The sequence below is a fragment of the Chelon labrosus genome (assembly GCF_963514085.1).
Source record: "Chelon labrosus genome assembly, chromosome: 3".
NCBI classification, from domain to species: domain Eukaryota; kingdom Metazoa; phylum Chordata; class Actinopteri; order Mugiliformes; family Mugilidae; genus Chelon; species Chelon labrosus.
Genome location: NC_140339.1, coordinates 24,470,561 through 24,498,556, shown reverse-complemented (window position 1 = coordinate 24,498,556; position 27,996 = coordinate 24,470,561). Strand labels below are relative to the sequence as shown.

At 43.2% G+C, this 27,996-nt stretch overlaps 1 protein-coding gene across 1 annotated transcript; it reads right to left on the bottom strand.

Moving 5' to 3' along the window:
- Positions 1 to 7: 7 nt before the first annotated feature.
- phlpp2 (PH domain and leucine rich repeat protein phosphatase 2) lies at positions 8 to 27,428 on the bottom strand (the record flags this gene model as incomplete). Its single annotated transcript, XM_084541726.1, has 18 exons — positions 26,123 to 27,428; positions 22,123 to 22,256; positions 15,606 to 15,796; positions 13,754 to 13,879; positions 11,402 to 11,556; positions 8,970 to 9,116; positions 8,285 to 8,515; positions 7,106 to 7,308; positions 6,887 to 6,947; positions 5,773 to 5,868; positions 5,041 to 5,196; positions 3,728 to 3,928; positions 2,872 to 3,034; positions 2,653 to 2,783; positions 2,392 to 2,505; positions 1,744 to 1,938; positions 1,423 to 1,654; positions 8 to 1,288 (listed from the first exon to the last, which is right to left on the bottom strand). Exons 1-18 carry the CDS (start codon positions 26,395 to 26,397, stop codon positions 8 to 10), a joined length of 4,092 nt encoding a protein of 1,363 aa, XP_084397852.1. The 5' UTR covers positions 26,398 to 27,428.
- Positions 27,429 to 27,996: the final 568 nt, after the last annotated feature.

The following is a 27,996-nucleotide window of genomic DNA, read 5'->3' as shown; positions in this document are numbered from 1 at the left end:
CCCCCCTCTAGAGGGCAGTATCATAGACTTCCTGGTGTAGGATGGGAGTCGGGCCCGGACCAGGGACCAGGTTGGAGGGAAATGAAGAGGGATGTGGGTGATCCCACACAGGATCTTTTAAGGAGGTGGGTGTGGATGGTGCTGAGGGGCCTTGCACTAGTGGGCTCTGGCCTCTGAGCTGCTCCCTGACTTCTTGCTCCAGACTAGGAGGCACAATCAGCTGGTCCTCTGGGTCCTGCTGTGCTGGGGCAGTGAAGTAGCCAGACTTTTTCTTAGGAGCCTCTAGAGCAACCTCAATAAGATTATGACTGTCCTCAGGGGCTACCACAGAGCCATTGGACATCTTCTTCGCAAACAGGCTGCATGTGGAGGGAGACTTCTTAAGGTCAGCAATCTCTCTCCCACATACAGCTAGAAGACAGCCGTTTGTAGCAGAAACCACCACGCTGTTCTGTCTGCGCATTTTGCCATTGCCATAGTCAGTGCCTCGCTTTTCAAGGTCCAAATCTTTGGGGGTTTCAACGGCCCGGATTTGAAAAGCACAGCAGTGAATATCCACCTCCACTTCTAACTTGCTGCCATTGGAGATAACACCGTCAAGCGGAGCTTCGTCATCACTGTCCAAGCCGTTGTCAGACTGGTTACTTGAGAATGCAGCACAGGAGGGCTGCCGCTGGAACAGGCCCGGATGGGTACCTGCCCCAGCTGAGCCTGGCACCATGATCCCACACAGTGTAGTAGCAGGGTGAATGCTACAGCGTCTCTCTGGGCGGGACCCAGGGCCAGAGGATGGGTGTTCGTCTGAAGCTGTGGAGCCTGCCTCGCTGCCCACCTCTGAAGCTGACGTCTCACTGCTGAATTCAGTCACAATACCACTACTGGATGAGAGGTTGGCGGGGTCACCGGGACCTGGGGTCACAGACACAGGAACAGGGGTGGGAGCGGGACCCCGTGGTTCAATAGTGGAGACTGGTGGCTCACAGGTACAGCTGTCCTCTCCAATACGCAGGGACACCACCACAGCCCCGATGTTGTCCTTGCAACCATAACTCTGGGCGAGTGAACACAGCTTCTTGGCAGCAGCGCGTGGATCTTGTACAGCCTTCACAGTGCACACAGCCTCCTGGTAGGACACTCGTTCAAACAGGGAACGATTCCCCAGGATCAAGAACTCATCCTGGGAGCAGAGAGGCTCAGTGTGTACCCAGGGCTTTGGAAGCACCCAGGGAGAAAGATAAGAGCAGCCCAACAGGCGGGAGCAGCATGTCACTCCACTCACTTTGTTATCCTACAAAACAGAAGTCCCACAGAACAATAGATGAGTGTATAGCTCAATAATATTTACACAATAAGGGCTGCATATTAACACTCGATCAAAAGGTTAAAATTAGGTACCCAGCATGCAGGTAAGCTGTTTATTACCTCTGTAATTATGGCTTTACTGAGTTTAACCCTGTCCATCTCCTCAGTGCAGTGCTCCAAGCTGTAAACCTTAGAGAGAGGTACAGGTCGTCCATCCCTGCACAGCACTGCTTGGCAGGTGCCCACGTTGGCCACAGTAAGGCTGAAGTAGCCACCTGGATCTGAAGTCTCACGGTGGATGTAACACAGCAAGGCAGAGGCGCCCAGTTTCTGACCTGCCATACCTAGTTTCCTGTCCCACAAAAGCAAAGCTGCTCACTCTCAGTACTAATCAACGCATTTTTAATAAAAGTCCAACATTAAAAAAAAAATCTGTCTTACCTGTGCGACGTGATGAAAGTGTTGCACATATACACACTGTCAATGCTGGAGTGCTGCAGTTCCTCGCACAGCACATCTCCCATGGTGCACTGCAATAGCCGAGGCACTTCCTCATTGCGATCGCCATCAAAGATACCATAGCAGGCTTCCACACTGTCTCCGAACCGGTCTACAGCCAGCACAGACACACACAACCTGTCCCCAACCAAAACAAACAGATGATTAGACAGCTCCCTGCTGACAGCTGATAACAGACACTGCTGTGTGGGTCCCTGCAGTCACCAGGAGTCTGAAGGAGCAGCCAGGCATACTATGCCCTCAACCGGTGATTACAGCCTTTAAATCCAGAAAACCTATTAGGCTCTGCTGCACAAAAATATCCACTGACCGATGCCATTGATTCAGATATTGACATGTTGGAGGACACCTCTCTGTGCTTGTTTTGCAATATCGAAACAGAGAGAAACATGGTGTATCCACTGCACCAGATCAAGTTTTAAACAGTGAATATGTCCTTGACAACAGAGGAAGTAAGATATAGCTGGGCCACTCATTTGGACCAGAAAAAATTATTAATTAATTTACTTTTCAGTGGCAGTAAAATAAAATAAAAAATAAAAAAACACAGAAACACAAAGCAGTACACACTTGTTCCTCTGGCCACTCATCTCAGAGTATCCGTGGTTCCATGGTGTGGGGGCACTCAGTGAGTCTCCGGCTGTCGTTGTGGATTTCTGGTCTAATTTCAGCGTTGTGATGTGACTAAAATAAACGGAGGAAAGGAACTGAATAACTGACTGCATAAACTGAACACATATCCTTCTAGCATGTATTAGGACAAAAGTGAAGCTGTTTGTGCTCCTGTGTTAACTATACCTGAACAATTTTAAACGGGATCCTGTGACTCACCTGAAGAGATTGAGCGTTTTGTGTTCCAGCATCAGGCTGCTGTTGCCTGTCAGGTCCAGCTCTTGCAGAGTGGCTGGCAGAGAGTCAGGCAGCTGGATCTCAGTCAGCTCATTGCAGCTTAAATCTACAAGCTAAAGATGCACAAAACATACACACAAGCTGAAGACAATAACATGCACGCTGTTCAGGTGAGGCAAATAGAACCAGAACCAGTCTGACCTTGATCTCGGGCAGGTTGAGGATCTCTGGAAAGACAGTGATGTGATTGGAGTGTGCTATGAGGGTGTGCAGTCTCTTACAGCTGGACACAGTGGAGGGGATAGTCTTCAGCTTGTTGCCACTTAAATTTAGCTCTTCGAGCAGTTCCAGCTTACTCAGTTTACTGAAGACACACAAACATTAAATATAAAAAAACACTGGTAAGCTGAAGAAGCAGAACACATCCCTAACATTTACTGTACACCAATCAGGCATAACATTATAACCACCTTCCTAATATTGTGTAGATCTCCCTTGTGCCACAAAAACAGTTGAGACTTATCAGAGAGTGGACATGGGCCTTCTGAGGGTGTCCTGTGGTGTCTGGCAACAGAATGTTGTTAGTGGGGGCCTTTGGGTCCTATGGGTTGAGGGGAGGGGCCTCTGTGGATCATCCCACAGATACTTCCTGACTAAATGTTTAAGTATTATTTTCTTGTTTTACTACAGGACCCCAGGGAGACTAGCGACCCTTTTTTGGGGAAGCTAATGGGGATCCTAATAAAGAATAAAGAATGAATACTTGATCAGTTTGGGATCTCGTGAATTTAGAGGCCAGGTCAACACCTTGTGCTGTTTTTCATGTTATTTGAGTTGTGCCTGTGTCAGGCTGCATCCTGCTGGGGATGGCTGCTGCCATCAAGGAGTGTCATTGCTATGGGGTGGGGGGTTTGGTCTGGTCTAAGTGGGTGGTACATGTCTAAGTAACATCCACGTGAATGCCAGGTCCAAAAGTTTCCAAGCAGAACATTGTATTGTTTTTAACATTGTTAAACTTAGTTAACAGCTGAGGGACTGAGAAGGTAGAGTGACACACCTGGCAGGAAAGGAGAGTAATTGGTTGTAGGCGATGTGAAGGATCCGCAGGTTCTGGTGCCCGACCAGCAGAGCGCCGCAGTTCTCGCTCAGGTTGTTCCCCGTCAGGTAGAGCTCCTGGAGCGTGCTGAGGCTTTCCTCTGATTGGCTGCTGGGGGGAATACTTTCCAGGGCATTGGCTGACACATTTAAGTGTTTTAGGCTGTGATGGGATACAAATACATACAAGAAACATGTTAGACTAATTAGGATTGCACAAATTCCTTTCATGATTACGGCTGGAGAAGCCAAAAGTTTGAAAATAATTACACAGATGATGAGGGTGGGGTCAGAGTAAACAGTCAGCCAACTGGAAATTAAATGTTATTTAAGTTGGCCACTGCTTCTTCACTGGACAGGATAGTGCAGTAATACATGGAGATGACTGAGGTGTCATTTTTTGCATTTTTATGGTGAGAGAGGTTCAACAAGATTTCAAGTTTTCCAGCATCCATTCTTCTTCTTATCATTGTCACGAGGGTACTCTTAAACACAAGCTGTTAATTTATAATGGCACTGATTTAGATATTGCTTAACCTGCACAGATAGACGGCAGTAATTTAAGCTCGGGCGATTCTATTGTAATTGGTGTTGTTAAAGGTTTATCAGTGCATATCACATACTGAACAGTAATAAAACCAGTTCCTCTGATCCATTAAAGAACGAACCTTGTCACACTGTTTCCTTTTAACACACATCAGTGAAGAGCAACAATATCTCTACAGACCATAAACTCACTGCATCACTGTTGACATCTAACTGCCCTTGTGTTTCTTTATTTTTATTTATTTTATTTTTTTTGCCACACAAATATGAATATGTAAAAATGATTAGTAATCAGCCTAGTTTCAGTTTCATGCAGGCTTAAGAGCAAACTTAGGTTGTACAGTTCTTAAACAACATACAGTTTCAGGAGGAAACCCATTACACAAAAATAAGTGACTGACATTATGTCTTCGCATTAGAGACAGAAAAATGCATTAGAGCATTTGAGCGGCTAATGGGTGTTAAGTGATTTACCATACAGGAAACAGCAGAGCAAATGAAGCTCCAGTTACAGACTAGAATGGTCCATTGATCTTGACCACAATCCCTTCATACAATCTAAACCTAAAACAATGAGCTGCGTGTGATACAATAACTGTCCTCTGCAACATCACAGCAAACACACAGCGAAGGATTAAAAACAGAGGAACCAGATAATAAAAAAGCGCTATACTATAAGTAATAATGAGGACACACTGGGAAAAGGAGAAAAGGGGTTGAGACACTCACTTTAAGGCCTTGTAAAAGAGACTCTCAGGAAGCTCAGCGAGCTTGTTGTGCTGGAGGTCTAGGGCTTCCAGGGGGACATGGTCAAGTAGGTCAGGCACTCTCTGCAAACGATTATTCCCCGTCAGCAGCTTCCTCAAACTCAAGCTGTTCAGAAGTCTGTTGGATGCCAGATGACACATTACAGCGCGAGATTAAGACGAGAAAAAGAGACAGGGAACATTGTCTATTGAAGAGTGACCACTTCTGAATGAGTGAATATTTCTTTGAGTGATTGTGATGTTTACCAATCCATTCAGTGATCTAGCACCAAAGTTATGAGAGGGTACAGTGGATAGAGGAATATTGTTTCATTTCAAAAGCTGATTCTGATTCTCGATTCTGATTCAGTGGAATATAAAAACCTGGCAGTGAGTGCTGACACTCTGAGCCAAGCACTACAGTATGGTTTTATGTTGAAACCACAAGACACACACAATCTTTGACAAAGAAACTGATCAGTCGTTACTTGTGCCATGTTCTTTCCATGGCTCTACTATCAAAACTAAATATTTATATGAGCATTATGTGAAGCTGTTTTTCACCCATGACCACGTGCAATGTGACACCTGCTCTTTTAAACCCGGGGCAGCAGTTTATTACACAAGAATGAATAAATTTATATTATTCTACATACATATATGATTTGAGAACAGTGAAGGTTTGGGAATAGAGACAAAAAAAAGCTGGAATAACCTGGAAGGAAGCTCAGACAGGAGGTTGTGTGTGACGTCCAGCATCTCAATTTTTCGGCAGTCACACACCCAGTCTGGAAGGTACTCCAAGAGGTTCCTGTCTCAACACACACAGTCGCACACATAGAGAGACACACACAAACACTCAAAGTGAGTAGAGTTGACGTTTCACTTTTAACTGTAGGAGCAAACTGCTTGGAAATCACGGTAAACAAGAGGCCCAACTGATTTGCTCCAGGGTTATTTAGACATGCAAATCATCTGCATCCGAATAAAAACTGTTCAGACAGTGACGGAAGTGGAGTTAACTGAGAAACTTTACAGATGTTTCTTATATTGGCAGCTGGGGGAAGAGTAAATTCTATACAAGGGGAATTCAGTCTAATGTTAAAACAGTCATTTTAAGCCTTCATCCAGAATGTTTGCCTTATAAATAGATTAGCCTATTTAATATTGCAGATACTAGTGGTTATTGATTAGTTTGTGGCCTAAGATAGAGGGTGATGGGTTTTTGAAGCATTTGCGACATGCACGTGCAGTTCAACTCTTTGCGTGATTATGCAGAAAAGCTGAGAATATCAACAACATGGCCCTCTGCACAGTTATCCCTCACCTCAGCCTCCAGGGAGGTTCACAAGGACACGGCGACAACACTAGGGGAGGAGGCCACTTTCTGGAGGTCCAAGATGCCAACTTCTACAAAGAAGTCCTGTGCATGCTCTACAAGCGCTGGACTAAATGCGTAAACGTAGGAGGGGACTACGTTGAAAAATAGACGTGCTAGGCTTTCCAGAATTTACTCTCGCTACCTCAGGCCACAAACCCACCAATTGAACTGACATAGATCCATAGTCGTTATGGCAAATGAGATGGAAGTCAAAAGACCAACTTGTTGATGTGCAATTCCTTCATTTACACCCCAGAAAAAGGAAATATGTCAGATCACAAACCACCAGGAGACCTCAGGTGCTTTATAGTTGTTAGATATTCACTGTCGAATTTAATATTTAGATTGAACTCAGTTAAAACGCCACATAACTTGAATTTGTTACCATTATGATAAAGATATTATTTTTTGACACCAGAGTTTCTTCTTATTCCCAGGAAGAACTCACTGTGATAGGTCCATGTGCGTCAGCTGGTTGGGAACTGGATAGATGTTGACCGTTGAGAGGCCTGTGGGCACATAAAAGCACCAATCATTGACTAAACATCTGGACCATTTCTATGCGTGGGTTATGTGATGAATGTACCATCAAAAGGGAAGGGCCTGAACATAAAAGAATTCACACGGGGCAATAATAGCAAGCTAGTTGACGCTCGGTTTGACTCACGGTTGCTGCTGGCGTGAAGCATGCGCAGCGTGAAACCGCTGAGTGTGAGAGTCCCCAGATGGTTGCGCTGGCAGTGCAGAGTCTCCAGGTTGCAGACGGAGCTCAGGTCGAGTGAATCCAGACAATTGTCCCGCAAGTCCAGCTGGGTCACCTGGCTCACTGCCTCTAGACTCTCACTTTTCACCCACCTCAGCCCATTCAGCCTACATTTAACAGAAGGAGATTAAGTATTAATGATAAAGTAAACGTTACATGCAGGGAGCACAGTGATGATGCAGATGCAGCATGATATTTAAGGCTGTGGCAAGTTTATTTTCCAAAACACCACATCCATCTTTGTTTTCCAGTGGCAGGACATGGACAGACATTATTCAAAGATCGATGTGGAATACATAACTAAATAATAGTGGTTAACATTTGGTTCTCATGTAATCTATGAGTTTGTGGCTGTTTGCTAAGGCCCTGAGCTGAGATCAAGGCCCATCCATCGTGTTAATAAACAACAACTCCTGTTTTATGAGAACTGCCAGCAATCAAATTAAACCACAGATGCACCTTGCCCTTAGAAGTATAGCTATTGTCAAGCCACAGCTTAACTACCATAGCAGAGTTATTATCTGGTGCGGTTAGAGCAGTGGCTGCTGGTCTGATCTCCAGACATGTAGTAATCAGTAAGAGGAGCTTTTCAGACACTCTTTCCCTGCAGTAGAGGTCCCCTTGAGCAAGACAATGACCACTCAGCAGCTTGTGGAGCTGATAAGAGGCCAACAAACACCTATGAATATCGTTTTGGGTATCTACCAGGTGTGAGTGTTGGTGCGGAGCAGGACAAAGCATTTGTTCTCAGCAAATGTAGAATCTATAAATAAAATGTTAAATAAGAAGGCGCAGCTTAGAGGGGTGTTGAAAAAAGCACAAGTACAGACATGTATCTTCCTGTCAGTGATGGAAAAAGAATTAAAAAGGATAGATGGCAGTGGAGAATTATTTTCCATCTGTTCTCATTGTCAATGAATGACTGACAGTGATTATTGGGTTCTTTAAATATTAAATGCTGATATAATATCATCCACACACACACACAGACGGGCTACTTATGAGAGGAAGGAAACAAAAAAGAGATAGAGACTAAGGAAGTGCAGGGGCCAACAGCTGTTTGTTCCCTGACCGGCCTCTTACCGGAGGTCAATGTTTTTCAAGTGGCTCATTCTGACCAGAGTGCACAGCTCCAGACTCTCCACTCTGTTCCCAGCCATAGCCAGCTTGTCCACCGCGCTCAGCCTCTCCAGCACAGCAGGGATGTGAGAGAAGTTGTTGAAGGAGAGCCCCAGGCTGTTGAGCTGAAACAGGCTACCCAGCTCTTCAGGCAGGGAGCTGAGGTGGTTTCCATCCAAAGACAACGTCTGTAGGCTATGAGACGAAAAGCACAGAACAGGAGAGTTTGGTTTCCTTTTACTTTAGAGAGTGGTTAAAATACCTGCTAGCATCCATTTGTGGTTACATCCATTGATTACGGAGCAGCATTCTACGTTAAACAGCAAAACATGCACAACAGAAGACAGCATTATATAAAACGAGTAATTAATGATTTCTAACATTTTATTATCACTCTTAGCTTATTAATTTGTTTGCAGTGTCATTTTCATTGTTTCATCTACATAAAAACCTTAAAATTCAATTATCCATGGACCAGGTTTGCTTTAGTTGATTGCAAAAATGAAACCGTTCTTCTAATAAAAGATGAAATTTGGGCATGATTCCAATGTGTAGTTGTCTGTGCAGTGCACTTTTCCCCATCATCAAATAGAATTTTGTGTGTAATGATAATCATGCATCTGAATTGTCCTGTACGTGTGAGACGCACTTTTGAAGGTTGCCTATCTGGACGGGAACGGTCTGGAGACTGTTGCAGGAGAGGTTGAGTTCAGTTAAGGTGAGGATCTCACACACACATTCAGGGAACACACCCAGGCGGTTGTGAGATAAGTTCAGGCTCTTCAGCTGAGAAAACCTAAAGGGAAGAAGAAAGAGAGCACAGCATGTAAGACATTTAAAAACACCTGCAAAAACATTTTTCTTCATTTTGTATTTGTTGCTCAATTTTTAAATCACGTCACTATGTTGTAATGGACACCAACGTAGTTTGACGTGTCTGTAGCACTTGACAAAGTGCAAGAAGTTAAAAATCTACATATAAAAACACAGAGAGGTTGTTTTTCTTCAGCAACATGGAAATCAAAGCCTGTGATGTTGTGAACACTGTGGAGATTAGACACTATAGAATCTCTCCCCACAGGTTCACAGTGGGTGTTTTATGATGTTACTTGTGTTTCAAGTTTGCACCACGTCATTAAGATGATTAAAAAGCTGCAGAGTTAAGTCGCAGTGTGGCGGGCAAAAAGGACTGTTAGTGACTCGGATCAGCCAGTTCTAAACCGCCTGCTACATTTTATGAAGATAATTGAAAGTGTGTTTGTGGTTAAAAAGTGTTGTCAGCTCCTCCTAAGGTCTCAGCTGGGTGTTCTTAATAAAAATATATCCTACGCATCAAAACGGCTGTGTTCTGTACTGCATGTGCACATCTGTGACATCCAAGAGACTGGGGCGTGATGAATGAAGCTGGCCTGTGCTGCTGCTCGGTTTATTTCTTGTATTTTACTGTAACTCTTCAGCCCCCAGGTGCTGCGAGTGTTGGAGGTGGCTGTCGTGAGTCACAACACTGTTTATTCACGCATCATTTTTTATAAGAAGGATGGAGCACCAGAAACTCAGGGGTTAAACGTGTATGTATACATCTTCTGAAGAAGAAAACAGGGTCCTTTTATAAAACTAGGTACTCAGGGTATTCAGTAATAATACAATATACAGTACACGCACCCATTAAACAAGTAAGGCTTGATGCATCTAACTAAAACTAAAGGGGCTGAAGGTCTGTGAATATTCTCAGTCATCCAGGACATGGTAATCCAAAAACGTTAAAGAAAGGCAACTCGACTTGAGTTTCTTGAAGATGTTTCATCCGAGTAGCTTCTTTAGTTCTAAAGGACTGGTGGGGAGTTGTGGGTTAACCCATCAGAAACTTGGTTTACTAGTTGTTAAGTAGTTTTTTGGATAAAGGGGCCAAAGATGATTAATAACAATGAATGTATAATAAAGCCAACTTGTTTAAATAGACCCCAATGTAAAAATGTACGTGCAGTTAATTTCCTGTCTTGCGTCATACACAAATGGAGCCCACTCTGTTGCCATGCATCTGATATAAATGGGAGGGAATCATAAGCTGTGCGAAGAGCAAAGGAAGCACATTATAAGCTTACATTAAGAGCATCCCAATGATCACGTCACAATATATGACTGATACCGCAATGTAGCTGGAAAGTTGGTGAGGTTGATGACTCTGGAGTGAGCAACGTGCTGCAGTTGCCGTGCTAACCGTCAATATGTTGGAGCTGAACAGCAAAGTTTAACTGATGTTATTGACAACAGCAACTCTTTTCTTCTAAAGCCCTGAACATTTAAATAACATTCAGCTTCACTGACATCCACTCTGAGGCCAGAGCATGGCCTCAACAGCTGGGGTTGCAGCAGGGAGGCTTTCATGTGCTAAAATATGCCATATTGCAAGACATATCCCTAACACCATGAAGACATAATCATGTGCTCTCCAACTGAATGTTACCCCCCTCTTCACCCCCTCTGGGCTTGCAGGAGCAGTGTAAAAGTCTTAGGGTGGTGCAATGGTTCGAATAACTCAATAAGCCACGGATGTGAAACAGCCCACAAGCCGTGAATGGGTTCGTCTCTAGGATTTGGAACCTCTCACACCCCAGGTCAGAATCATGCCTTTAGGCCACGGCTTCTGAGCCGCAACAAGCAGTGGAGGCCGGGTTATAGTTTATTTCAATAAATTATATCAAAAAGGAAAATAGGCACGAAAATGAAACCTGGGCCGTTCATCAGTGTGCGTTCTCGTCTGTGCTTGACGTATGTAACATCACCGCTTGCTACCCAACGGTTCCAATTCAAAGTATGCCCAAGTACAGTCCAAATGCCCAGATGTGTACTTGTCCAGCCCGTTTTATCAAAGACACATTGGGAGGTAACTTGAGTGGACTTAGGATAGCCAGGTATCCCAGAATGCATTTCACAGGCGTCATCAAGTATGCTACTGTTTCAGTTACAGAATGACAAGTCAAGTCTGAACTACTGATAAATGCCCCTGGTGAGCTTCAGCAGCACGAAAGAGGCCAGGCTGGTGGTGGACCACGAGAATAAAAGTAAATTTTGTGTGATTACCTGGGGAGGTTGAGAAGACCCCCAGGTCCCTGGAGGCTCATGAAGTTGTGTCGCAGGTTGAGGTGGGTGATGTCCTGACTGTAAAACAGATACTCAGGTACAGCTTCCAGACTGTAGCAGGACAGGTCGACCAAGCTTACTGTCTGAGACACCACCTATAGACGCATACAGGTACACACAGACACACAGTGGGTTTAGTGCTATTGTTTTCTGTTTGGAGTGTAAGTTTCACATCTTCAGCATCATAACACGGAGCTCATTCCAAATCTGAAACCACACTCAGCGTTTACTGAGCAGCATGTTGGTGTAATGCACAGACCGGAAAAATGGTAGCTCACATTTCTTTCTTTAGTATTTATCCTCAAAAGGCTTTGGGAACTTTATGATACAACACTGTTGAGAACTGAACCTCCGTGGCTTCCCCATCAGCACAAACCAAACCTAATCAAGAAAACCAGCATGCAAGCACCTTGTGCCTTGTAGTAAATCCGAAATAGACTAGTGGGCTCCATTTCTTTAAACGGAGTATATTTGCGGAGAAAGCAACTGTAAGTAAGTACCAAGCAGCCTTGTCAAGGATGTTTTCACACAGACATCCTTCCAGTGCAATAAAACTGACCTTCAGGGAAAACCACAGTGGTCATGAATTAAAATTGGGACATAAATATTTTAATTAAACCAGTTCCAGAGAGATCGGTTCAGTCCTATTCAGTCATACATGGAGTTGGCATTTTATTATGTACTGTACAGATGTGCAATAAATCCTACTACTGGTCATTTACGATATCACAGTCTTTGTTTTAGCGCAGTTCAACATCACTGCTGAGCATTTGGTTCACATTATTTTCTTCCAAAAATGAAAAACAACGCCAAAAAAAAAAAAATAAAAAAAAATATGCTAGGCAAATTAGACCCTCTATCATCCCAGAGATGACTTCTTTCCAGGCTACCTATCAGTGCTCGTCCGGTCTAGTCGGAGGACTGTCTCCTCCATTTACTACAGGCCTGCACACTGTGCAGCAACCTAGAAAATGGGGCGGCTGCTCAGCAGAGCATGACATCACATCACTGCTTTTAGAGACGGAGACAGAGCTGCTCGTCTCCTCACCAAACGATTCATCTGCCAGCCACTTAAAAAACAAAACAAAAAAACAATCCTTCTTTAAAAGAGTAAATAAGTGATGTGAGAGTGGATGATAGAAACAGAAAGTTACAGAGATTATTTGCTGCTTTAGATGATTTGCTTTGTAATGAAACATCGTGACTGTGAGACATTGTCAAGAAATATGATTTTTACCATTCAGTGTTGTTCTCTCAGTCATTTATCAACAAGTCTGATTATTTCCTGCATAGATGAGTAACTAGGACACTCAGCAAACTTGACCAACTATCACAGCTGACAGCTAAACCCACAGTATCTGTTTAGTTTCTCATTTGATGTTCTGCTCTATAATCTGTCTCTATACTCCAGTATTCCCTCTCATCCTGCATGTCCATTCTGCAAGCACAAATGCACTTGCTGACTCCCTCTCGCCTGATGCACACACACATATTTTCAATTTATGCAGTGTAGCATAAACACTGGCCCGGATCCACCAAATACCTTCATCAGTGGTCTCCATAGAAACCTCTGGTCTAAATCCCAGCCTAAATACAGTGCTACTCTAACCCAGTAATCCATACCACCGTGGTAGAAAGAGATCCTGGACTTAGCATGAATCTGCAACTAATTGGATTTTCTTTTTTTTTTTTTCTCCTGTTGGCTTTCTCTGTCCATAATTGTATGCTGGCTCTGCCTCTCTGGAGGCTCTCGCAGAGGCTGTTCATCTCCAGGAAGGAGCAACGGCACAACAGCTATTAATTAGGATATTAGAGACAAAGCAAGTTGAGCAGTACAGAAACCTTTTTCGTTGAAGAACAGCTGTAAAGAACTGGCAGGATTCTCCAAAAGACACACAGTGTATAACATAAATACAAAAATAAGTCTGGGTCATTTAGGATACTATGATCCTAAGGGACTTAGGTATAAAAGCTGCCTTCGTAAAAAATACCTCATCAGTCAGATTCTCTTTTTGCAGTAAAAAAAAAAGATCAGCTGTCTGAAAAGTCTTTTGATATTCACTTAATGCCCATCTCTTTTAAGATTATGCCTCTGTGGAGCCAAGCAGACACACTCAGACCGACCGGCAGTCTCTAACCAGGCGGAATACAACAGATCCAACACTGAAATTCTGATTTAAGAGCAAGTTAAGATGGACCAACTGGAAACAAACAAACAAACTGCTGCTGAAATAAATCATGACAGATACATACTGTGTAATGCACACTCACAACGGTTTGTCTCTTGCTTACTTTTGATGCCTGCCGGTGCCATCGCTGGTAATCTGCGAGTGTGTCAAAGTTGACAAAGTATGTCTGGGCCTGTGATCCGGCTGAGCTGAACATCAGACAGTGCTGCCTCCGCTTCACCTCCTCCACCTCAATACAAAAAGAACACGGAGACACAAAAGAGGCATTACAATGATGATATTGGTATAAGCAGACTTTGGTTTTCTGTCATCTTGATACATGTTATAATGCTTTTGTTTGCAGCATCACATTCAGTGTAGCCGTATCATTGTCCTCCACTTCAGGGATTCTGAGTCATGACTTTCTGAGTTATGACATTACTAAAGCACTGTTCACTTCAGCTACGTGACAAGCTATCAGGTGGAAGGATGACAGCAATAGCACAATAGCTATGGTCATATGAGTTTCTGATGAGTAACACAACCACAAAAGTTCCCATTTGAACCCCAGCTCTCCACCGGTCTTTTAGAATTGAAGAAGCTACTTGGAAGAAACGTCTTCAACAAACTCTACAGGTCCAGTTTCCCTTGTTTCAGTTTTCTGGATACTCGTAATGATGTTCACTCTAGTTAAATGTTGTACCTACAGTTAGCCTCTACTGGTCTATCAATAGGAGTATTCATTCATTCTGTACTTGCAGCTATCTTGTGTAGTTGTAGTATCAATAACAGTTTTTATACACAGTGTACAGTTGTATGTATCAATAGCAGTGTGCATTCACTGTAGTTGAAAGTTCCTCTTGTAAATTCTGTATAGCTTCTGGTTAGAAAATCTTTTTGTATTCTGTCTCGTAATATGTTGTAGTGTAGTAGATATAGTTATAGTAATTATTCTGTGTGTCTTGTCAGCATATACACCCATCAGGCATAACATTATGACCGCTGACAGGAGAAGTAAATAACATTGACCATCTTGTGACAATTCAATGTTCTGCTGGGAAACTTTTAGACCTGGCATTCATGTGGATGTTACTTAGACATGTACCAGGCACCTCCACCCCATAGCAATGACACTTCTTGATGGCAGCAGCCATCCCCAGCAGGATGCAGCCTGACACAGGAACACCCACAAAAACGGTTTAGGCACAACTCAAAAAACATGAAGAACAGCACAAGGTGTTGACCTGACCTCCAAATTCAGCAGATCCCAGGTCCCTCCCCTCAACCCATAGGACCCAAAGGCCCCCACTAACAACATCCTGTTGCCAGACACCACAGGACACCCTTTGAAGGCCCATGTCCAGAACTGTTTTGGAGACTCAAGGGAAACCTACACAATATTAGGCCTGATTAGGAGAAACAGTATTGCACATCTCTGTGTTTTTATTAACATAATGTGGAAGAGACAATACACGACTTGAAACTTCGGTCTTGGATATACCAAGATATGGATGACTGAGAACTTTGCAGATATATAGCACAGCCATGTTGCACTTTAACTTCTTTAAACTGTTGGGTGATGGGCAAAAACAATCCAAATGGATATGACACACATTCTTCTTTCTTGCCAAAACCTGCCGCCCACTGCATAAGCTAAGCTTTAAGGTCCAAGGCATAACAATGTTCTGTAAAAGGTCTCTATAAATGGGATTTCTTGACAACAAAAAGCAGAATATAAAGGGTCAAGGTAAAGTCAATTTTAGACATCATTTGCTGTAATGTCAACCTTTTTGTTTTTCTTTATCTAAACAAAACAAGACTGAGGTACGTTCATTTTGATGAGTTCTGCATGCACGTCATCTTTTTCAACTTCATCCAGTCGTTCAACCCAGCTGTGCTATTGTAGATTATCTACAACAGGGCTCCACCCTGAAGGAAGCACAGATGTGTCTGACCCACTCACACTGAACTCTCACCTTTCCCCCCACCAGGGGCAGGATGTGCATCTTCCCAGTCAGACTGTCTTTCACAGAGGCCACAATTAAACAGGTGCCACAGAGAATGACCTGCCGCTCTGCCCACTTGTGCAGTTGCGTCTTGCCCTTCCTGACGCTGAATACGCCTTTCAGCAAGGTCCTCTCCTGCTGGTCTGCATTCACTGGACGCTCTGGAAGAAAAAGCCCACACACAAAGGTTAGCACAGATCCAAAGGCATCCATCTATTGCACTCCCTCCCTTGTCGTGATAAACAAATTCAGCTAATTAATAGCAAATGCTCTGCAGTTGCACACTGGATGAGGTTTCCAGAAAATGAAGTCATATAGTTACTCATTAGGTCAGCATGATATCACCTATAGATTAGTCTTCTTCTTGGTGTAGTAATGCCAGGAACTTACATCAGTACTTAGGATGGACACAGCCCTGTTAGCTCATATATCACACATCCGAGTAAATCAACAGAACGACACATTTGATCTTAAAGCAAACTCCATTATTTTACAATCTATTGAATTTAAGCCACATTAGAGTTCTGCTGTTCAACCCAGTTGGGCAGGTTTCCTCTCTTCTGCTGTTGTAACATAGAAGAAGTCACAGTGATGAATGAGTCATGGATTTGTCACATTTAACTTTGCTCGGTTTAATCTAATTATGCCAACTTGCACAGCAGGCAGCCTGAGCTGGCCGATGCTGAAGGACACATCAGACAGTAGTCCTCCTTTCTCTGCCAGGCTTCCACTACACTCGGGTTAATGGCAGGGCAAACAGGCTCAGAGGAGACACTGCCTCAGCCTCCTGCCCTCCGTTGTTTCATTTCCCTCAAACCAACTTATGCTGCCTCCCACTCTCACTGGCTTTCGCTGATAATTTTTTCCTTCTCTCGAACTCCTTCTTCTCTCCACCTCCCCTTTCACTTCACAAGGGCATCCAAACGAAACGAAAGCCTCCGCGTGTTTTTCTTGGCCAAGAAAACTGATAATGAACAAGCAAAGTGCTTCTGACAAACATATTGGCTGGCTGGCAGATCGATAGTAATTCCTTGGGTGTCCCCTCACTCAGAGAGAAAATTACAGACACAAAAGCAGACTGGGTCAATGTGGGGCAGAATGGAGGCTTCAAGTACTTGTATTCTTCTTTACTTCTCATAGCTTCAGACAAGAACACTTGCCACACTCACTACAGTGCGCATATCAACTCTCTCCAAACTGACACAAGATATCAGGATGCTTTCTTTGGCTTCACAGTACATCACTGTTACGCTGAGCACATTTTGAGGAGCATCCTGCTACATGCAGACACGGTCTCAGTTTATGTTCTGAATATCCACAATGGAAGAAAGATTTCATAACCAACCCAAAAAACTGCCAGAAGTTGTTATAATCACAAATAATCTCCTTTTATTGTTTAAATGAAATGTTTCGTTGTGACCGTCATTATCAAGCAGATGAGAGGCAGAAAATGCCTATTTATGGTTCTGTGTATGCTCACAACTTAAGTACTGCATACTCACAACCTGCTCACAATTGGTCAGGATTGGTTAGTTACAGTCTTCTGCTGTAGCTACTGAGATGAAAAATGTGCACGTGATATGCACGGGCAGAAAAGAAAATGCATGGTTTCAGGGTGTCGCCATTCACGTGTACGCACTTTTTTTTTCCATATCATTGCAACCACCCGCCTGAAAATCATTACCCTACTTAAGTCCCAGGCATAAAAACGGCAACTTCTAAAACAAACACACACTCTATCCCCCGAGGTCGATAAGTTGCTAGGGAAACAGGGTGTTCAAAAAAATCAAAGTCCAAGCTGACTTGGTAAACCTCCATGTTGTTTCCTGCAACCTCTCCCGCTCCGTAGACAGACAGCCGACTCAATCCCATCCAAAGATGACGAGTAATATTGACCATTCCCAGCAGCTCCAGAGGGGTTTGGTGACATGTTGTGAAACGCTGTTTTCTCCAAGGAGCAGGGCCACGGACGGCCCACGCTGCCTCCACTACACTAATCATCATCTGATGTCAAATGTCCTCCTGGGACAGCATGACAGATAGGACAGGCTTTTTATCTCTATGCTGCTCATCTTAAGTGTGGCTGCAGCCTTCACCCAGAAAACTCTGTGACATCTCACCTCACGCGGCATGTTAGATGAACAGCCCAAATAGAAAGGGGGGAGGGGAGGGAGAGGCGACAGAGAGAAGGGAGAAAAAAGGGATCTGTGAGGAACGTAAAGGGTGTCATATAGGATGTGACCGGGTGATACAACAGGAAGTGATCTGACGATCAAGAACAGAGTGGAAAGCTAGAAACAAAGTAGTAAAACGGAGGCAAGAATGGATCCTTAGAGTGCCTGTCTCAATAACTATACTTGTGAAGTTGTCTATTACTAATATTTAATTATTATTTATTCTGTCACTTATGACAAAATAGGACATTTGATGGTCGATAGCTGTAGGAAATTTAATGACATTTTCACTGATTTTAAATGCTTTTTTAATGAACAAGAGAACTTCCCATGTCTGTGTACTCGATAAGTACTGAAAAACAACAACACATAAACATGCTAAATTTAAAATGATGCATCACTGCGGGAGTGACACGGAATCTAAACAAGTTCCTTTAGTCAAAGGACAGACATGGCGAAAAACTGCACCTCTTTTGCGTGGTCTGTCGCTCCTGATCTTGGTCAGGAGGTTCTTATAATTCTTTTATACACATATCAGATTATTTCAGGAGCCGAGCACTCGGTTGAATACAACAGTTCTTGTATCCCAGAGCTTTTTTTGTGTTGCTCAAGATTGCATCGATTGCATTAGCATGCAGTAGGGGGCCAGTGGAGGCGGAAACACAGTCTGATTTGACTCAGAACAGCAAGCTCTTTTTGGCAGCAAATTCAAATTCAACCCACCACCCAGATGCCTCCCCTTGGTGGTCTGTGTTTACCACTATTAAAAAACAAACAAACAAAATACTGAAACTTTGTGCAAGAATTTAACTTCTGAAAAAATATATCATTGTGCATTGTGCAAAAAACAATGGAAGACAGAAAACTGAATACAGTTTTTCAATACACACATAACAGATCAAATGGTGCTTGTGTTTCATAAGCCATCTCAGCATGAGTCTAGGATGAGACAGTCTGCAGGTTTAAAATGGGAAAGAGAAAATCCTTGGGAGAAACAGAACTCCATCACAGAAATGGCATATTACGAGGAGCTGGCAGGAAAGCACAGAGCTCCTGCTCTCTGCGGAGCTCTGCTGCCCTGGGCAATTCTGTCGAAACTCGGATCTGAGTAGAATTTAATTTTTCTCTTGAATCTCAGTCCGACTGCTTCTCCTCTCTTTGTCCCCGTAAACCAGCTCTGTCCTCTTTAAACCATAAAAGGAAGATGTAACCCTGTGCTTGATGATTTACTGTGACTGTAGACTTTCTGTTGCTCCAGGACATTATTATTTTGACTCAAACTGAGACACTGGTTCGCCTCTCACAGCTTAGGGCGTCCACCATCTTCATTTAGCTTTCATTTCCGTTTGTAAATCAGCACCAGTCAAATCAATAACTTATTAGGTGAGTTCAGACCGCTCTCACATGACTTATTTCCTTCTGCTCTGACCCTGACAGTGAGCCTAGGATGAAGTATGCACAGCAGCTTCAGGTCTCTAAGCTCAAAGATGTAAGAGATCACCCAGGCAGAGGTGGAACACGGCCCAGGGGACAATCGCCAGATATTACAGCAGGCTTCATCTGTGCTGCAGCTGCATGGGCCAACATAAAGAACCACTGGCTCTCAGGTCTCTGCGGTTGTTTTCACTAGGAGCGTTTTTTATTAAGTCAGTATTTAGAAATGTTTACTCCCTTCTTCATGTTTGTTTTAATTTCGCCTGTGCACCACAGCAGAAGGGTGTGTTCGGGGACCGGAGGGTGGGGGGGGGGGGGGGGGGGCAGAACGGTTGAGAAGATTTGAGACAAGAATTCTGAGCGAGCAAGACAGTGGCGAAGTTTAATAAATTACCTGCCACATTGCACTTTGAAACACTTCAGTGGCTCGAGAGGTAATAAGGCCGTGGAGCAATGTGATTACAAAAGAAAACTCACTTGAAATTGCATGGGAGCGCAGGCAAATGTGGAGAGCTGCACAGCAACAGACAAAATAAGAGCACGCCTTTATATTCACACGTAGATTTCAATATGAAAAATACCAATATCTAACCCTGTAACCCTGTGCCCATGAGCCAGGGACCAAAGTGCAAATTTCCTCCTCAGACTGATTCCTTTGAGTGAATTGGACAGAGCTGAAGAGGAAAGCTCAGAAAATCAGCTCCTTTCTTCTTCTTTACAATGATGTCACAAATACACTTCACCAAAGAAACATATTTTCACTTTATCAACAGTTTTCACAAAGAGCACTTCTCTAGCAGAAATAACTTACTGTGAAACCCATTAACAATCTGGTCTGTGGATTATTCAGAGTAACACAGACGTGAATAGTTTCTGGAAAGAAAGACTGCTGTTGAACCTTTTAAAATGTCATTTTTTTAAAATGCTGTGAGCAACATATACAAAGACTAAAATCAACTAATAAGGTCCAGTGATGTTGACTGCAGGTCAACATCTATCTATCTATCTATCTATCTATCTATCTATCTGTCTGTCTGTCTGTCTGTCTGTCTGTCTGTCTGTCTGTCTGTCTGTCTGTCTGTCCGTCCGTCTATCTGTCTATCTGTCTGTCTGTCTATCTATCACATCAGGTGGTTCTGTAGCAGATCATAACCCCTGACAATCCACACATACAGCCCACATACGACGTTACTAAGGTAACAAACATGGTTATCCTGTGCCAGCACCAAAAATGTCGTTCAGTGGTGCTGCTGTATGATCAGAGAACGTCCGAAGTTCATTTCATGAAACTTGCAACATATGACCTGTGGCTGTCAACTGGGCTTGTCACTGTAAATATTCTGATTACCATTATTTGAGCTGACCACATTCACTCTGGATATTTGTTTCTACTCCCCTGAATTGTCCATCACTATTTCCACATCACTGACCACCACCATTTGAGGTTTGAATGATGCCCTCTCACTTAATTCTGTTGTCAATATGGCACCTGAGGAGAGAATCAGTGCCACTAGCTGTTTATCGTAAGGCACTTAACGTCTAATAATGGTGACAGTATACGGCCCAAGAAATGCAGCTGTTAGATGCGCTTGAAAAACAAGCGTCTAAGCAAACGCTGTGGTTTCAAAAGGATTTCCTACTTGCAACATGAGATTATCTCCTCCTCTGTTCATTCGGAAACATTTGAAGTCACGCATCTATCTACGGTTACTCCTTGACCACTTCTACAGGCACCAAACGGGCATATTAAATTGTCCCTTTGCCTTTAGCTGGGCATTAATAATGCCTGAATACCACTCATGCCTTGTCCCTGGTCCTCTTTTCCCATGAGACAACAAAAAGAGGCAGGAAGTCTCCAAGGGGCCTGGCTAGACTCAGTGTGGCCTGACTACTGATAGTAGCCAAGATCTGACCAGTTCTCATGTTGTCAAGAGAAAAAGAAAAACAGTTGGCCATTGGACACATAAGGAGGACCGGGAATAACTGAGGCCACAGTGAGCTTGGCATCAGAGTCTTACAAAGCAAAACACAATATAAAGGCTGCTTATAGCTCTAATTATGCTCCTGGTTCTATTTACAGAAAATGAAACAGGACGCCATGGGGCTTCAGGTAGTAGAAATAGTCTAGGATTCAAAAGTTTTCCAGCTGAGAACCATAAAGTTCAAAACCCAAATATTAATAATGAATTAAATAAGTGCTGCATTATAGATGTGGGAGGAAGTACATGTAAGTCCCTTCGATGTTGTGGTTTACTGAGTCTTCCTCTTTCTCTTGCAGAGCATTATATGAGCAATTCTAACCCCAAACATAAGGAGTTCCTCTGACTCAGCAGGAACATCAGTGGGTTTATTAAGTGGAAACGCTTTACAGAATATCGCTCACCATTTACCCTTAATGGTAAAACCCTTAGTTGCCGCTCCTGTACGAATACCTTTAGACCACTGTACCAACTCAAACTAGGAGGGCTGGAGATGTGTGAGGTGTATTTAGATACACTCAGGTACACGCATTTGTCACTGGTTTCTCCAAAGTCACATCCATTCTGGTGCTGCATTAATCACACTGACAGGTACACTTAGTCACTACAGTCCTGGAGTCAATGAAGCAGGATGAAGGATGGTCAGTAAGCCATCATGAGTCCTTGATGGGTGTGTGTTTATGGTATCCTTGGCCCTGCTGGACACTAGAGACAACGTCAGAGAGGCACAATACTAAGAGAAATTGACCGGAGCTTTACCCAGCAGCACATGCTAAAAAAAACATGTAATAGAACTATTTTTGAATTTTCGGATCCCTTTATAGATGAAAACACGAAGTATATACCAGATCGCGCGTAGTGAAAATAAGGGAGGACGGCCCCCTATGGTTGAGTACTCACCACTGTAGAAACGGATCAAACAGCTCAGGTCTGAGTTGGCGGCTTCTTGCTGCACTCGTGCAGAGTCTGCGTAACCCATAGACACCAGGTAGTCGTAAACCATCTGGAGTGGACGCTCAGAGGGGTCGAGCCTCCTGCAGGGCCAGAGAAAGGGAGAGGTGGAGTGACAATGCACAAATAGATATCATCTTGCTGTTAAAAAAGAGAATCTGACCAATCAGACTCGACAAAGTACAGCAAGGAATAAAACATCTCTCAACAGCCACCCACCCACTAAAGCATAAACCATCTTCAATGGGGCAGCAGGCCAAGCTGGTACCACTACTGCCAAGAATATTACCATAATCAGGATAGCAGCGTTTATGGTTTTGAAACAAACTGGAATTTGACCAGACCAAAAACTGAGTGCACTTGTGAAAAATCCAAAAATGTAATTGGTACTGAATCTGCACCTTCAACAGTTTTGGAGATGGAATAAGAAGATAATAATGGGAATGAAATCTCTACCCTCCAAAATGTTTTCATACCATTAGAGCATAGCCATTCAAAGTTTCATCAGCAAATTGAACTAGATACATATTTATAGACCACAATACCCTGCATTTGTTGAACTGTACAAAGAAAGGTTAGAGAAGTCGTGTCGTGACTTTAAAGACATCCGAGGGGCCCTGTTCTGATACAAGAAACCTTTCACATACAGTAGATGCTTCCTCTCCGCCTGTATGAAGGAAGTCTTGTGAGCACAAGAACAAAAGCTAAATAACACTTTCACTTTCAAACTGATGAGTTGGAAATTGTCAAAACAGCTCACTCAGCTAATCACTACTGATGACTGTTGTGAGACACAGTCATCCATTTTAAGGATTTTAATTTCAGTTTGCAGTTCTTTCAAATACACCATAAAGACCACCAGTAGATGGTAACAAAGGTTATCCATTGACAGCAGCCATCCCCTGCGTCCTGCTGGGGCTGGCTGCTGCCGTCAAGGAGAGCCATTGCTATGGGATGGGGGTACCTGGTCTGGTCTAGGTGGGTGGTAAATGTCTAAGTAACATCCACATGAATACCAGGTCTATAAGTTTCCCAGCAGAACATTGAATTGTCACAAGATGGTCAATGTTATTAACTTCTCCTGTCAGTGGTCATAATGTTGTGGCTGATCAGTGTATAGAGACGACTATACATCAGTGCTTTTGTATATCCAGCCAGTATCATGTCTGTTAAGTCGTTATGTATTGCCAAGTTAGTTAACGCAATGTTAACTGAGCCTATGACCCTTCTAATGAAAGTATTGTGATGTTTATAGGTCTATATTATTTTGAGCTCGGTCTGTCTGTGAAAGAAATGCTAATGTAATCTCTTTAAACAGATATTGCATATGAATGTGAGATTGCTGCTAAATCAAACTAAACAGTTCCTCGTGCTACAGCTCCAGCTTAAGAACAAGCGGATGCAATATGTTTCTCAGTAAGCGTAACACTCCATATTCTTCTTCTACAAAACAGTTGCAGAAGTTTTCTTGGTAGATCATTTTGACATTTTGCATTGAGTGAAGGAACAAGAAGGAGCAGCCACACTAAAGAGCTGCCGGCTGCCCACCTCACAAGGTAACCAAGTCCATTCTCTGCACCTTACTGTTTGCAAATGCATGATGTATGCACATGAAATCAAATCACAGCTGCTCACCGACTGATGAAAGAACAACAATTACTGCCAGACGTCTTTATTCAAAATTACGATAATTTTTATTGTTGCAGTATTAAACTATGTTTGTTGTAACCACCTGTGACTTCAGATCTCACCAAATGAACCAGGACTGAAATGTGTTTCAGCTTTTTCTGTAGCCAGGGTTTACAACACACAATCAGTTTCAGCATACCTTTCTCCCAGGCAGAACTCCTTTCCTTATCACCCTTAAGGTCAGAAGATAATGCTTCCGGATCACTTATTTGGGTTGTACCTGACTGAGCTGCAAAGGTCACCCGTGTTTACATTTCTGAATGAGGAGCTCAGTGATTTAGGAGGCCCGTGGTATCAAGCTGTTAACTCCCCTGAGAAGAGCCAGTTGATATGTCTGGGAGCCTCCCTTTGGAAGTGTTCTGGGCATGACAAACTGGGTGGAAACGCCGGGCATACCCAGAACATGTCGGAAGGATTATATATCCCATGCGTCCTGGGAGCACTTAGGGATCCCCCAAGGAAGAGTCTGTTGCTGGGAAAGAGAGCTCTGCACGGCTTTGCTCACCCTGCTGGCACTGTGACACTGACCAGGATAAGTGGTTCAAAAAACAGATGAATGAAAGGATGAATGTCCTCCATCAACTCTACCGCCTCAGTAAATATATCTTAAAAGGGGATTTGTCCGACTGAAAATACAAGCAGGAAAGAACCCAGGCCAAATCTCACCACAAGCGGCACGTTGCTACAAACTATTCAAATACAATCACAAAAAAAACGATTCTGTCATTTTCATACTTCAAACCCTTCTTCCTTCTGCTGTCAACAGCTTTGCGTGTTTCAGAAGCTCTTTTCTACAGTACCTGTATCTATGATCAATTGCAATAATAAAAATTATTACACACTACGTGATTATGTAAGAGGAGATTATGAATATGATTTACAACATGGAGAGGCACCTTTGAGGTTAAACATAAATGGAGTATTAGTTCATGTATTTCCCATTAACGTTTTGAAATGTAACGCATTTAACGCTACCCTGACGCGCCTTAGTGTGCCGTCTCTCTGTAGTAATAAACAGAAACCAAAGTTCTCACAAGCTGCCAAAAGTCTGTTTTTGAAAGTTGAGGACATTAATATTGAATTTAAATCCACCTGGTCATACTCGCTGGCAGACTGCAGTTTAAGAGCTTTACTGCTGAAATATAAAGTGAACCAACAGAGCCCTTCCACAGGCTTATCAAAAGCCTTTCAATCATTACCAGTCTGCACTACTCTCCAGTGCCAACAGCTTCCAGTCAAAGAATTAGTTTCACACCTTTAGCCTCCAGTCATGCATCTTGAAGTACCCATGGCATCATAGTAATTAATTCTTTCCACACAATAAATGGAAATGATTTTTGGCAATATCCCACAAAAAAATCCTGAATGGACAGAAGCACTCAGACAGAATAACAGGCTATAAATCACTGAGATATAAGCTATAGCTGAGCTCTGATTTTAAACTCTCCTATCAAATAGATTTTCCACAGAAAGTAAATGAGGGATGGATTCCTTTCTGGCCACGCATCAGTGAAGCAGCTTTTTATCCTTTCACAGATAATTAAGGGGTCATTTGCTATTTGGGTCTACATATGTCTTGTGGAGATGAGGTCTGTGATGGGGTGGTAGGGCTGTGGTCTTCGAATTTATTCAAGCTTTTTCAAGGTGACATTCTCTTTTCATTGTATATTTTAATTTTTACATATAGTTTTTATATATTATATAAATGGCAAAGAGAAATGGACATTTATTCAAGAACAAAATGCTTCTGATTTGCCTCAGTTAGATGATACTATAAGCCATTACACCCATTTCAGATGTGTTTTGTGAGAGATGCTAGAGATATGCTTCCATTTGAACTGTCTAAACCAGCTGCATACCATCTCGTGTTTCACTTGCAGTATACTCACACAACAATGATCCGAAGCATCTTTTTCATGCTTTGCGTCATTTTCGCTTTTAGTCTTTCAATGCATGAGTTTCAATCAGCTGTGAGCTGCAGACTGCGCAGGAATACATCACTGAATGGATTGAAACGACACAGCTGAAGGACTGGAGGCGTGAGTTTGTCATTTCATAGTAACTGAAGTAGATTTAAGCCACACTTTTATGAAGAAACTCCTCTCATAGCCCTTGACCAATAAACCACTACCCTACAAACAAACACATGCAGTTGGACTCTGAGCGGGCATCTTACTTAATAAGGATATATTATTCCAAAGTGTGGCTCAAATACAGAGGACAAAAAGACCAGTCATGACTTGTCATAGCGCGCTCTTACCTGACCAGGTCTCCGTGCAGCTGAACGTAGAGTCCCTGTCCGTCCCTCTGAGCGCACAGCTCCTCCACAGTGGTGCTGGTGGAGCAGAGTACCAGCTGTAGGTCTGTCTGAGGAGTGGAGGAGGCCTGCGGGCCGGAGGCAGGTGGCTGGGGGTCCACCGTCCCGCCATACAGGCACACGCAGCCCCGCTGGGTGTCCCCCTTTAGCCAGTCGCGCTCCCGTGATCCAAATCTGGTCTTTCTCGTCACGCAGCCTCGACTCCCGTTCCGCTTCATGTTGCGCTGCTGACACAGAAACAGTCTCTTTAACACACAGATTGTAATCAGATACGTGTCAACATAACAGCCAAGAGGTGCCTAAAGAGGGTGGTTCAAAATGTGCTGCCCACCCTGCTATGCACAGTATGCCATGTGTTCACAATAACCCTACATCTGTGCTGGTAGTTACCTGAATAAACTCAATAACCCTCATTACTTGTGGTTTAAAGCTTGTTATCAGACTTAAATTTGGACTTCACTCTACATTTTCTCTCTGTAGCAGCACTGTCCATAGGTCTGCATTGCTGCTGGCTGTGCTTCTCCCTAATCACTTGTGATGATGTTAGCCGGATGTGGGATAGCCTAATGTTTTCCTGAAAAATGATGCAGCGCTGGACTATCTAAAACCGACATTTATCAGGAGTAACGTTACGCCAAAATGATAACGTGTCAGCGACACCAGCTGCTCGTAAAGTTTGTCCAGGATCCATCTCGACCCCACGTCTACCCAGAATATTCACTGACTGTATATGAGAGCACGCGTCTGGACAGCATCCAGGTTGGTGACTTGCTTCCGTGATATTCAATGAGCCGTGCAGTTAAGAGTAGCAACTGTCACACACAGTTTTGGTTAGTTTAAAAACAAATCTTGATCACAGCCTGCCAAAACCACAGCAGCTTTGACAAATTAATATTAGGAATTGTTACTTGAATAATGATTTAATGAAAAATTACGAATCAAAGTTATTTTCTCCTACTTAAAGGAATTATTTACGTGACACATCCTTTCACTATGAGCTGCAGTTTCAATTTCCAACAGGAAGCTACATTTTTATACATTTACAGCATTGATCCAGAATTTAAAGCAGTGAGGGAGAGAGGCGAGTTTAAAACCCACACCTGTTGGAAGAAAAAAAAATGCTTGGTCACAGAGAAAGGAACTATCTACCCTTTCCCTTGTCAGCTACTGTCAGCGTGTGAATGGACTAAGACTAAGCCGCTGCTGTTCAGTCACTCAGTGGTCGACTACAGATGTAGTGGGCAGCTCCCAGGTATGGGTGTGTGTCACTGTGTGAATGTGTAGCAGGCCCTGCTGACTCAGGAGGAAGTACAAATATATAAAGACACGACATGTCAACTCTGGATGAATAAATTCACATATTTGTCAATGACTGACGGACGTCGGAATGTGATCTGTGTGCAAATCTTTGCCGGCTGGTCATGTTAAGACGGAAAAGTACTGACAGAAATAAGCTTTAACACTACGTCAACAGTCTCACAACATATTTTAGCAGTAACACTGAATGGAATCCTAAGACAAATCATAAAATATGTTTAATACTTGCATATTAAACATATTTTACTGCATATTAGGGAATACAGCCTCTTCTTTAAAATGTAGAGCCCAGTGAGGCACACAGACTTAGATTCCACAGCTGAGATTTTCTCTCTCTCTCTCTCTCTCTGTGTCCCTGAGATAGCTGGGGACTTACATGTCATTACACATCATGAGTCTTGCCCTAAAATAATATTGTTCAGCAGTGGGCCTTCCTTTACTACAATATATGTGTGGTCTGTGGCTACTAGTGGGCACAGTCCTCACTGAAGGGTGATCAT